The 12,551-nt window shown below is 36.3% G+C and overlaps 1 protein-coding gene and 2 long non-coding RNA genes across 3 annotated transcripts in view; 1 reads left to right on the top strand and 2 right to left on the bottom strand.

The window, feature by feature from the left end:
* Positions 1-6: 6 nt before the first annotated feature.
* Positions 7-687, top strand: LOC116186044. The gene is made up of 2 exons (XR_004150967.1): positions 7-289; positions 585-687. It is a non-coding gene; the product is annotated as an uncharacterized LOC116186044 (long non-coding RNA).
* Positions 688-1,652: 965 nt separating this feature from the next.
* Positions 1,653-5,882, bottom strand: LOC102679837. Its single transcript, XR_422267.2, has 3 exons — positions 5,872-5,882; positions 4,684-4,689; positions 1,653-4,354 (listed from the first exon to the last, which is right to left on the bottom strand). It is a non-coding gene; the product is annotated as an uncharacterized LOC102679837 (long non-coding RNA).
* Positions 5,883-6,934: 1,052 nt separating this feature from the next.
* LOC102680950 (nucleolysin TIAR-like) overlaps positions 6,935-12,551 on the bottom strand; it is a 20,788-nt gene continuing 15,171 nt past the window's right edge. The window contains exons 6-7 of the mRNA XM_031512162.1: positions 10,373-10,553; positions 6,935-7,207 (exon numbers count right to left, since the gene is read on the bottom strand). Of these exons, the coding sequence (XP_031368022.1) occupies positions 7,166-7,207; positions 10,373-10,553 (223 nt within the window). The 3' untranslated portion in view covers positions 6,935-7,165. The remainder of the gene's footprint in view (positions 7,208-10,372; positions 10,554-12,551) is intronic.

Genomic DNA, 12,551 nt, shown 5'->3' with positions numbered 1-12,551 from the left:
GGGTCGTGGTAACGCGAGAATGTCGTGATTCGATAACGGTTAGGCGGCTGGTATGCCAGCTTGCTGAAGCTTAAACGACACGACGGTAAAAATTCTTGAAACGGCGAGAATTGCGAAATATCGGACGCGTTACGAGGGGCTGCGGAAAATTCTAGAGTTGCGTCTCGAGATCACGGACGAAGGATGGAGGCAGCAGCCGTAGCTTGTTTCTTATATACGTATATATCTTTATTTCCGTATTATATATGCATTTTCGTGTGTTTTCACATGTGTGTGTGTGTGTGTTTATGTGTGAACGTATATGCGTGTATACGAATTGTGTTCACATATGTATGTGTATGTGTAACAGTGCTGGAGATGATCTGCGGATATAGTTATTGCGCTATTCGTTTATTTATTATATATATATGTATATATATATATATATTTTTTTTTTTTCATGAACCTTTTTTTCTTTTCTTATCTCGTTAACCTAGCGATCGTCAAGCTAGACTAGATTACTAAGCCTAGAGTTGTCGTTTTTTTTTTCTTTTAACTTTTCCTCGCCGCTACGTTCTTTCTATACGTACGCTGTTCCGTAGAAGAGTGTGTGTAGTTTTTTCTTTTTTTTTTTGCAGTTTGTGTATTTACATACGTGTACATGTATGTTTTTGTGCGTGCGTGCGTTTACGTGAATAGTATAGATGTCAGTGTACGCGTGTCGCTTTGTATTCCATTTTTTTTTTTCTTGGGGGCGCGATTACGCGCATGACTTAGGTACCATAAATGGATTTTTCCATTACACGTATCGACACACATTCTCTCTCTCTTTTTCTCAATCACTCTCTTCCTTTCACTCTCTTTCGCTCTCTCGTCATCTCGTCATTCTCTCGGTTTTTTTTTTTTTTTCTTTACCTAAATTTTTTTTTACACGTTCTCCTTTTTTTACCTCGATTCCACTCTCGCTTTGTGTTTTTTTCGTTACTTTCCAAAAAAACTCCGTGGTACTCGTCTCCACTATTATTTTAGATTACATTAATTATCTACTTATCACTTTATACTACATTTTTTGGTTTTCCCTTTGATGCTTGCGCCGTTTCTCCTTCTTCCCCCCTCTTTTCTTTTTTTTTTTTTTTTCCCCCCCCCCCCCTTTTTTTTTTTTTTTTTTTTTTCCTTCCCCCCCTCAATTTTTTTTTTTTTTTTTCTTTTCACTTGGCTAGCTTCGCTTCGCTTTTATTATTACCTAGACAACGTACTCGAGACTATCGGTAAGTTCTATACACGCCTTAATGCTTAAGACGCCATTCTTCAAATACTTTTTACAGGACGAGGATCCCCCCGTAATTCTTTAAAAGAGTAGGGGGAGGGGATCACTCTCTTTTCTTCCCCGTTGAAAGTGGAATCGAGTCGAGAAGTGAACTTTCTGGCAAGGGGAGTGATTATACGGCCGAAGGACGTAAGAGTAGAGTGTACCAGACGTATGATTTGATTTTCTTCTTCCCTCCCCTCCCTCCCCCTTTAATCGACTTTCTTTCAATACGACACCTCAAGCTACCCCCTCCCCCCCCCCCCCCCCCCTCCATTCCCCCCCCCCCCTCCCCCCCCCCCCCCCCTTTTTTTTTTCTCTCGCTCGTTCCACTTTTCAGAAAAATAACCCTATATTTTTTTTTTTTTCTCTCGTTTGTTTCGCCTAACTAATAATGTACACGATATTTTGTTTTTTTTTTTTTTTTTTTCACTTACGTTCTTACTCTTTTTTCTCCTCGTTTCACTTAAAAGCTATTATCCTTTTTTGCTTCTTCTTTTTTTTTTCTCTCTCTTAATCTCACACACGCACAGCGCTTTCATTCTCGCTTCACGACGAATTTCAAAATAACAGCTTTCGTCGCCGCTGCACGTATTGGTATTTTTTTTTATATATATATATAATATATATTTTTCTTGTATTTATATGTATGTATATATATATATATATATTTATTTATAATTCTTTCGTTTCTTCCTCGCGATCGGTACCGTGTCCTTTTTTTAGGCTGCGCATTTTATTTTATTTTTAGCTTGTGTCGAGAAATGGAACTCGTTGAAACTGTGTCTCGAATAGAGCCAATCATTTTAATTAACGTTCACGCACGATTTCTGGGCGAATTTTCGTGACGATCGACGAATTTTGCATTACTTCGTTGTATTCTTCTCGTGTAATTTTCTTTTTTTTTTTTTTTCTTCGCTTTCTTTTCTTACAAATGACTCTTACACGTCTCTCGTGTTTATATTTTTAATTATAAAACAATTGACGGACATAGAGCGAAATATGTTTTGATGTTGGTTTTTTTTTTTTTTTTTTTTTTAATTCTTGGGCCACAATTCTTATGTTTTTAAGTTCTTTTCTACGATAAAAAAAATTTCTTCTCCTCATTGTACAAACTTTTTGATTCAATTTGCAATACGTATTGATGCTCTCGTGTTAAAATATCGACACAACTGAACCAGAATTACGAATGAAAGTATATTGCACCGATTCGTCTTCGTGTCTTCGTATCGACGCTTATATTAAATATTTTAATTAACCGCTAGAAATATCAACAATATCGAGCGATAAAAGATTTATCGTTCGTAAAATAAAACGTTAGAATAAAAAATACACGGATCAACGAGCGAAACAATTATTTTTTTTTATTAACAGGTGTTTCAAACACGCAAAATCAACATTTCTTTCTCTCTAAATCGCGATTAAAAATTTCAACAAATATCTCAACCACGGCCAACTTTCCAACTTTTTTCTTCGTCGAGATAGCCTTTTCTTCTTTTTTTTTTTTTTCCTTTTCTTTCTTTCTTTCTTTTTTTTTTTTTTCTTTTTTTTCGTACTTCAGGGAAGACACTAAGAAGATTATCGAATTACGCGTACCTGTCAGATTTCTAATAAACTTACGTTTTATGTTTCAGGCATAGAAACGTTTGCTTCGTTTTCTTCTCGCCGAATAGAGCAATATTTAGTTTACGAGGAATTAATGGCACGAAATATTTGTGGTCCGCGAGATGGACTGAAGGCACACCTTTTATATCCATATCCACGTACTACGGGTAATCGAATCGTTTTTTCGGGAAATTATTATTTTTAAATTTACTGATAAATTCCTAAACGCTACGTTTGTCCCAAGCGGGTTTGATTTCGTCGATTCTCTCGTATTCTATGCACTCGCAAATATGTTCTCTTCAACGTCTGGCAACGTCTCGCAAACGTTCCCCCCCCCTGTATCGTTCTTTGATCATCGCGTTTTTTTCTCTTCTTCTTCTTTTTTTTCCCCCTCCCTTTTTTCCTTTTTCTTTCTTTCTTTCTTTCTTTCTTTTTTTGATTCGAAAACGCTTGTCGAAACGCTTTTGATTCGTTTAAAGCACGATCCGTCTATCTTTTGATTAATAACAAAGTCGCCCGCCTCTCTCTCCTCCCTCCCCACTCTCACGTTTTTTCTCCCTCCCTCTTGTTCTCTCGCCCGGTTTTCACCTCGCTCGTCCCCTTTATCGTTTGTCCTTCTTTCACACTCTCTATTTCCTACGTTTCTCTATCAGCTCTATTCGGTTCACTCGACTAAATCCTATGGGTTTCGTCGCAAACGGGGATACTCGTACTCGTGGATTTTGCACCACGCGATCACGCGCTCTCGTATGATGAGACAGTTTCATTATTGAAAAAAATACCGTACAAATACCGGGGAACAGAGAGAGAAAGAGAGAGAGAGAGAGAGAGAGAGGGCGGCTATCAAAGGACGATTTCGAGCGACGAAACAGAGGAAGTAGCGAAGAAGTGTACGAAGCATCGGATCGTGCTTAAAACCGAAAGAGACGAAGCATGGAGTAAGAATAGACGAGGAGGAGGGATGGTTACGAAGGTCTAAAGCACGGTGGATCATAGATAGGCAAATCAGATGGGATTACTTCGTACCTCGTTATACTTGTTAAACCGTCGTCGATCTTCGCGTTCTTTCATTTTTTTCTTAATCCTTAATCTGAACTCCCCCCTAACGATCTTTCCTCTCTCTCGTTTTTCCTTCTTTCCGTTTTTTTCCCTCCAACTATTAAACGGCAACGGTTTAAAGGGTTAAAGGAATTTTGTTTCTTTTTTTTTTTTCCTTTTTCTTTTTCTTTTTCTTTCTTTTTTTTTTCTTTTTCTTTTTCTTTTTCTTTTTCCCTCCCTTCCCCCCTGGATACGACGGAGTTACACAAAGAGAGACAACCTTTGATAGATTTGAATCGGAGGACAGGGATACGCATTCGCGAGGAAGGAACTCTCGACGGATCCTCTAATCTAACTTTCGTGCTGTTTTTTGTGCAATGTGTCTATCTATCTACGAATTGTTTTTAATTCTTTTTTTTTTTTTTTCTCGTTTGCTCTCGTCTCTCGCTTGTGCTTAATTAATTCTTCAATTATTCGCAGTTTTACTCTCCTCGTTTCGCTCACTCTCTTTTATTATCAACATTCTCTCGTTTGTACGCGTACCAGCGTATCCATGCACGCTTAACACGTGTACTCTCTTACTCACGTTTTCTTGTTTCGATTTCGTTATTATTATTATTATTATTATTATTATTATTATTATTATTATTTTTATTTTTATTTTTTTTTTCTTTAATTCATTTTGCTTCGATTCAGATCGGCCAAGTCGAAATTCGGGACGTCGGGACAGACCATTTTTTTATCTCGATTTCCACTTTTTTCTTTCTTTCTTTCTCTCTTTTTTCCTTTCTTTCTTCTTTTTTTTTTTTTTTTTTTTTTTTTTTTTTTTTTTGATTCCTTAAAAAACTCACGTCGCGTGTCCCTTCTCTCCAATCTATATATGTATATACCATTCGTTGTTACGAATTCGTGGCTTACGAAGCTGGAAAAGCTGAGAGCGAGTTTACAGTATAGAGAGAGAGACGCAGGGATAATACGATTTTGTTTCTTCTCATTTCCTAAGCTTAATGATTTATTGCTTAAGCGTCTTAAAGTCGAGATTTTCCCCTTTTTGGTTCTATTGGTATTATATAAAAATCTAAGGTATTAAGTTAAAAACCACGGTAGACCAGACACGATTGAAGTTGGAGTCGATCGATCGCTGGTTCGACGCTCATTCGATGGATCCTCGATCCTTCTCTCCTTCTTTTCTTCCCTTCCCCCCTCCCCCTCTTTTTCCCTTCTTCCTTTTTTTTTCTTTTTTTTTTTTTTTTTGAACTCGACGAACAGCATCGGTCGACACCCCTCGGCGCATACGGCTGATCTTTTTTTTTTTTTTTTTTCTCTCTTTATAAAAATATCCAACTGTCTAAAGAAGTGCCGCGTCAAAAGGATCAAAGTCGAATAATAAAAACGGCTCTTCGACACTAGCCTGCGAAGACTTCGCTTATGATTTGTCTTTTTGGCCTCGAGTCTGTGATAATAAATATAATAAACCGAAGATAAGAAGTCCTCGCAGTATGGCGGAAAAATGGATTTTAAGACACGTGGATCTTTCAGTTCCGTGGTTCGCGATAGTCGAGTATGGGTTGTACGAAGGTATGTATGTTTAATTAGTTCGCTCAGGAACAGCGGAATCGTCGAATTATTATTATTATTATTATTATTTTATTATTATTATTATTATTATTATTATTATTTTATTATTATTATTATTTTATTATTATTATTACTATTATTATTTTATATAATATATTTTTTTCTCTCAAGGTCTGTTTCCGCCTTGCCGCCGAATTTCGAATCGTCCTCGAGTAACTTTTTATTATAACATACCTACCTAACTAGCTAATTGTTTGAATTTCGTTTATATAATAACTTTTTTTTTTCCTGTTTGTTTTTTATATTTTACCTCACGTTATAATCTTCACGAGTGTGTGTGTATGTGTTTGTGTGTGTATGTGTACGTGTGTGTATGCTTTATTATTCGATCTCCTCCCTTTAATAATATTTTTTTATCATTTATACACCACGATTACTTATCGGTCGCCGCGATTCGCGATTCCGAGTAACGCGTTTCGCACACGCGTTCTCTTTCATATTCTCTTTCGTTTTCGATTTATTAATTTTCACTTTGTTAAGCCCAAACTACAAAAATAATGAATCCGGGTTACGGGTCAATAAATACTGGCGGCGTCCTGTCGCTTTTCAATCTCACTTCCTTTCTCTCATTCTCATTCTCTCTTTTTCTCTTACGCACTCATTCACACACGCGCGCATACATCTCTCTCTCTCTCTCTCTCTCTCTTCCTTCCATTCTCTTTCTTTCGCTCGCTCTCTCTCTCTTTCTCTGTCTTTCTCTCGAGATAAAGGAGTTTAGCGTCGATTAAATGGCGGAAAGTGCAAATCACTTTGGTTGTTCAACGTGCGTCGACTCGTTCGCCTCTTCTGTAATCATGTCCTTTGTGGACGATGGAAACACACAAAATATTGGCTGTTTACGCTACAAACTGTCTTTGATGATCACATGGTGGTCCGCGTATCCCGGAATTCGTGTTTCATTACTGAAGCTTTTGACACTACCGTGACGGCAACGTTATCTATTAATTCAAGCCGAGAGAGACACTACATTACCCTACAAACTGGACGAGAGGGATACCTCCGATTTCTTGACGGTTAACCTTTCTTTTTTTCTTCCCGTAAATATTGCCGGTTTATATTATATTGGACGTGGAAATTTGACGGGGAATCTCTGCAAATATTATTCTCTTCTCCTTATCTTTCTCATTTTTTCCTCTTTTTTTTTTTTTGCTTTCTTCTCATTTAAAAGTATATATATATATATGTATATATATATGTGTATATGTATGTATGTATATATATATATACATACATATATATATGTATGTATATATATATACTTTGAGAAATGTTTTTATTTATTTATTTTTTGTATGGATAAGAATTCATCCCCTTTACTCATTTACTTTGTTTTGTCTGGTTTAATAAAGCGATCGATTAACTATTACGTTTTCTGGCAATCGATGCCCACTGCTTTATGTTTCGTGGATCAAGCCGGAAGCGGCATGATTTTTGTTGCTTTTGCTGTCGCGGTGGCGTCGATGGTGACGGAAATTTTGTTGTTGTTGTTGGTAGTTGTGGTAGTAGTGGTGATAATGGTGGTGGTGGTGGTGGTGGTGGTGGTGGTAACTGTTGTTGCTGTAGAAGTTGTTCCTGTTGGTGGGGTGTACTTGCTTACCATCACACTAGAAGGCTAGGCGTCAGCCAGTCCTCATCCGCTAGCTGGACCGCAACCAAGAACACACTTTACCATTTGAACACACAAACGCTGGTTAAGTCTTGGTCCGAATTTCAAGAAAAATAATAGAAAATATTTCTCGACAAACTTTCTCTCGTCTCACGCTCTTCCCTCTCTCGCACATTTCGCATTCGCGCTCGCATCTCATCTCATCTCATCTCATCTCATCTCGCTCGCTCACGTTCATCCCTCTCGCTCTTTCCTTCCTTCTTTCAATAATAATAATAATTCTAAAAAAAGCCATTTTATTACTTTTACTCCTCTCTCTCACTCTCTCACTCTCTCTACCTCTTTCTCTCTCTCTCTCTCTCACATATCGTTCACATTCCAACATACGAAGATACTGGTCGATCTGAATCTACCTTTACCGTGACTCAACCTCAATTACTTTCAATGTTGTAAAAGTGTGAGCAATCCATTGGAAATATATATATATATATATCGTGTTGCTTTTGTTCTTTTTTATCAGTGTGGTGTAAAAAAACGTTTCTCGGATTATTTTTCAATTGCGACGTTCGATCAATTGACTACACCCCCCCTCGTGGGAATTGATTATTTGAACTATATATCGGATAGATTTCGGAACGATTCCAATGGGAATATTATTAACGACGATACGTAGAGATTTTCGTTCGCTCTCTCGTTCGCTTGCTTTTTTTTTTTTCTTTTTTTTTTTTTTTTGTTTTCTTCCGTTTCTTCCATCCGTACGCAATTTTTCGTACGCAATACGATGATACCCATATTACGGATACGTTCTCCAGCGACATTTTTCTGGTTGAATTCGAGGTTGAGCCAGGTCGTAGATGCAGTTTCCTTGATGCAAAGTGATATTTGAAAGTAAGGATAAGCCAGGCCGTGCGATGATAGTGGTAGCGATCACTGTGCCTGCGAATCGAAATATGTAAATAAAAATAATTCCTTCCAATGATTTCGAGTATCTCTCTCTTTTTTTCTCCTGTTTAATAACGGGCGATTCAATTTGTTGAAAAATATCGTGTATATAATTTATGAATTTTTATTCGTACGTATATGAATTGTTTAATAATTAGGAAATGGAAATAACATCTCAAATATTAATCCTTTGATTTCTTGCATTGTTTCAAAATTGAAAAATAGTATTTCTTATGTTTCATTTCTCTTATTTTTTTTTCTTCTTCTTTTACAATTCGAAAAGATTCAGCGAGATACTCGAGTTTAAGTTAAACGTAAGCCGAATAAGCGTGTTTTTACTTCAGCCTTTCATATTCCAAGAAACATTAACGTGCACGTTAAGCATCAAGCAAAGAAGATGATGGTGAATTCGAGTGCTCATGTGTAATGGATAAATGGATGATGATCCCGTGATATGCATCGAGCAACAGTATATTGAAAGTAATTCATAACAGTAACGATTTTTAATGCAAATATTAATAATAAGCCGAAATGCTGTATATCGAATACTTTGCAGCAATTGATCGATCATTTGAATTATCCGTGTTGTAAAAAAGAAAATAACGTATCAATGGAAGAAAATGCTGATTTTATTTTTATTTTTATTTCTGTTAAGAGTCTGTTCGTTGCTTCCGATTCTTTTACGACTTGTGAAATATATTTCTTGCGTGGAAAAACATGCTTGCAACGAAGAAACTGTTATTAATTAAATATAAATACTTTCAAATTTTATTTAGAGAATTATGAGAAGAATTATATTTAAAAGAAAACTTTTTCGAGTAACGACAAATGATAAAAAAAAAAAAAAAAAAAAGTATTTGCTGCGATGAAAGATTCCGTAAAATTTCATACTGTATGTTTGAACTAGAATCCAAAAATATTTACTGCTGATGAAAGATTCTTATGCAGGATCTTGATAGGGTTTATAAGTCTTTTTCATTAGTATTCCCTCATCTCGAATATGTATCGTTAGGCCCTCTTATCTCTTCAAATACATACTGAAATTAGAGAAAATACGGTATAAATTTCTTATATCTAAAAGTGTTTTAAAATTAATTCCATCCATAATACGATTACTTTCAATAAACTGTTTAATATCGTAACAAAACTGATTGGCTTGCGATAATTCTTGTTGCAGAATACAAAATACGGAATGGAATACGATATTACACGCGAATACGATATATGAGGTTATGATTTAGGTTTATCAATCAATTTTTAACAGCAAGTTTTAACACAAGGTGAAACAGCAATTAATTGATTTACGAATTAAAATTATCATAAGAATCATGCAATTAATCGAATGATATATCTTCGAAATAAAATTTCTCAATTAAGCAATGGCCGACTAAGCAAGGGCTATGGGACAAGTGATTAAAGAAATTTTCAAAGAAAATTCATAAGTAAGTAAATATGTAGCTAGGAGAGGTGCTAGCGTTCGTCACATAACACATGACACGAAATTCCAAATCGGATGAATTATAACGTAGAGAGACACAAAGAGATTTTTTCCATCGCATTCATCGAGACAACAACGGTTAAAACGATCCATATTGGAAAGCCACTCATAACACAAATTTTCGCAGTCAATCGTTCAATCGTCTGAATAATAATCTTGTACAACAGAAGCCAAGACTGGATATTTCACGAAACGTTCTCGTTAATCTGATCCATTCGTTTCGAAATATTACTACGAATTTAAAAAAAAAAGAAACGTATATCATTCTATCGTTATCGCCTCATAATTTATTCTCGAAAATTACGTACGACAGGAAATTTCTAAAAAACTTACATTTATTGTTATCGTCGCAACGAATACACGAAACAAAAATATTTACCATGCTGCTACCATGTTTCAATGCGTAAATATTCGAAAGTGTTTTTCCGGAACGAGTGGATCAAAAATACGATAAAATTGATGCAAGAACGTCTAAAGCAGGGAGTACAAAGTTCTACGTCTCGTACGATACATTACTTGTTAAAAGTTTGCCATCATTTTCCTCCAAAATGTTTTTCTTCCCCTCACACGAATCGAAATTTCCAATTTTACTTTTTCCTCCTTTAATGTCCCAAAAAAGGGATATTTACGATTTCAAACTTTTGCACGAGTAATGTACGAGTATAAATAAAGGATAGAGAAATGGTGACGAAGTCGATGCACGCGCACGGATAGGAAAAATAGAGAGAGAGAGAGAGAGAGAGAGAGAAATAATGGTTACCTGGAACTGTTGCATCGGGTAGGCCATCATTTGTGCCGGAGGTGGTGGTGGTGGGGGTGCGGCTTGCACCCCTGGGGGTGCCGTGACCGTCGTGGCATGGTGTGGCGGTAACTGTGGTCCCCCAGGTAATCCCTGGCCCCAACCTGCCGCCGTGCCAGCAGCGTGGACACCCATTCCCATTCTGCGTTTACAACAAGTTTTTACATAGAAAATTTTTATCACGCCATTAACACGTGAGAAAAGAAAAACAATAATGCGAACGTTACGTTACGTTATTTTTTTCATTGTTATTTCATTGTTGTTAAAATTATTCTTAAATTAAACATCGAACTTTATCATCGAGTTTTGTTATCGTTCCAATCCGTTTGTTATTTTAACGTACGTTGTAACGCGAGATTATTTCGTAGTTATGTAACGTCTATTTTCTGATAATATCGATGAATATCGTGCAAACAAAATTCATCGAACCAGTATTACAAATTTTAAATTAAACGATAGAAACGATTTAATAATTAAAAAGAAGGAGGGGGAAAAAATGGAACGGATCCATTTAAGTTATCGTTGAAGTTCGATCGAAAATATTCGACAATTTGTTCCCCTCCCTCCCCTCCCCTCCCCCTTTTTTTTACGAGAACGTTTAAGGACGTCGTAACGAAGGCGTTTTATTTCCCGCACGGAACGGTTTAAACGGTAAAATCGCACGTTCCAGATTCATGAATATATGTATCGTTACATAAAGGTCTCAAATCTTTTCTACGTACAACGCACGCAACTGAAAACTTTAGGTTATCCAGGATGTGTTACATTACTGGTTTACAATCCTGATAATGCTCGGAAAGCATTCGGATACGGTCTTTAAGGGTGCCATTTCACGGATCGTAAGAGCGTTGAAAGATATTCTCCTTGCCAGAAAGCGCACCCCCTTCGTTTCTGCCGCGTAATCTCTAAAAATTGCTCGATCGGCAAATGCACAAATTCGATTTGATGCCTGTGTTAACGGTGGAAACCGTGTGTACTAACTTCGATCGAGTTAGGTGTCGCGTGAAAATTTCAAAAATATATATATATATATGTGTGTGTGTGTATGTATGTGTATAAAATTGTTACGTTACCGTAACATTTTATTTTATTTTATTTTATTTTTTTTTTTTACATCGATGGAAAAACGGAAATTTTGCAGAGAATCGTTGACCGATATAACGCAATTTTCGTTTATTAAATATTATCAAATAAATTTCAAATTTTTGATATTACATCACGCGCGCATAATACGTAATAATTACAGCGGCGAATGCAAATGATTTCACTTATGACATAAATATACAAATTTAGCGGTTGCTATAGCAAGTTGAGCGTGGGAATGGAAATTCGAATACGTTTGAATTTGGCAAAGGACGTGCAAATTTACCGGTTTGAACCGGTTTGATGTATGCGATTTGAAGTTCGATTAGACACAAGAAATTCAACGATCGATAACAATATCGTTTGAAGAACGGAAGGAAGAGGAGAAGGGAAGAAGGAATTGCTTGTTTTCCAGATAAATAAAATATTTCCTTCGATATTTCGGCGAATCTCTTCCTTTCTTTCTCCCTCTCTATATATTTTCAAATAATATATCTCAGCGTTATCTTATCTTATTCAAATTTCCATCGACTTGTCGGGAAATAAATGTCAGGAGATATTTAAAAATAATATACGTCTGACGTTTCCTTGACTTTGATGCCGTTTAAATCCCATAGGGAGTGTAAAACGATGGGTCTCAACCCCTTCACCCCCCGTACGATGCACACAATTGAGAGCTTTAGTTTATTTCGAACGTGTACCATTCCTGGCTTTACAGTCTTGAGAATACTCCAGACGCATTCGTAGCGCCCACTTTAAGGGGCGTCATTTCATAGATCGTAAAACCGTCCAAAGATATTCTATCCTAGAAATTACCTTGGCCTTTATACCATGTGATCCTTAAAACTCGTGCTCTTTTGTTACTACGCTACACATTCACAGGTTACGATTTAAAGCCGGCCCGCTATTTACCATTTTTACGATATCGTCAAATTTTCAATTAAATTTATTCCCCGCTTTTATCGGCCACCATTTCTCGAAAACTCTTATTTCCGATATCCTAAGTTTCTACTTGTAAAACGTACGGGTATTATTGTTTCTTCCGACTTTTCTCAAT

Source organism: Apis dorsata, unplaced genomic scaffold (assembly GCF_000469605.1).
Source record: "Apis dorsata unplaced genomic scaffold, Apis dorsata 1.3 scaffold_396, whole genome shotgun sequence".
Classification (NCBI taxonomy): Eukaryota; Metazoa; Arthropoda; class Insecta; order Hymenoptera; family Apidae; genus Apis; species Apis dorsata.
Note: the sequence above shows the minus strand (reverse complement) of the source record. Positions and strands in the feature narration are given on the sequence as shown.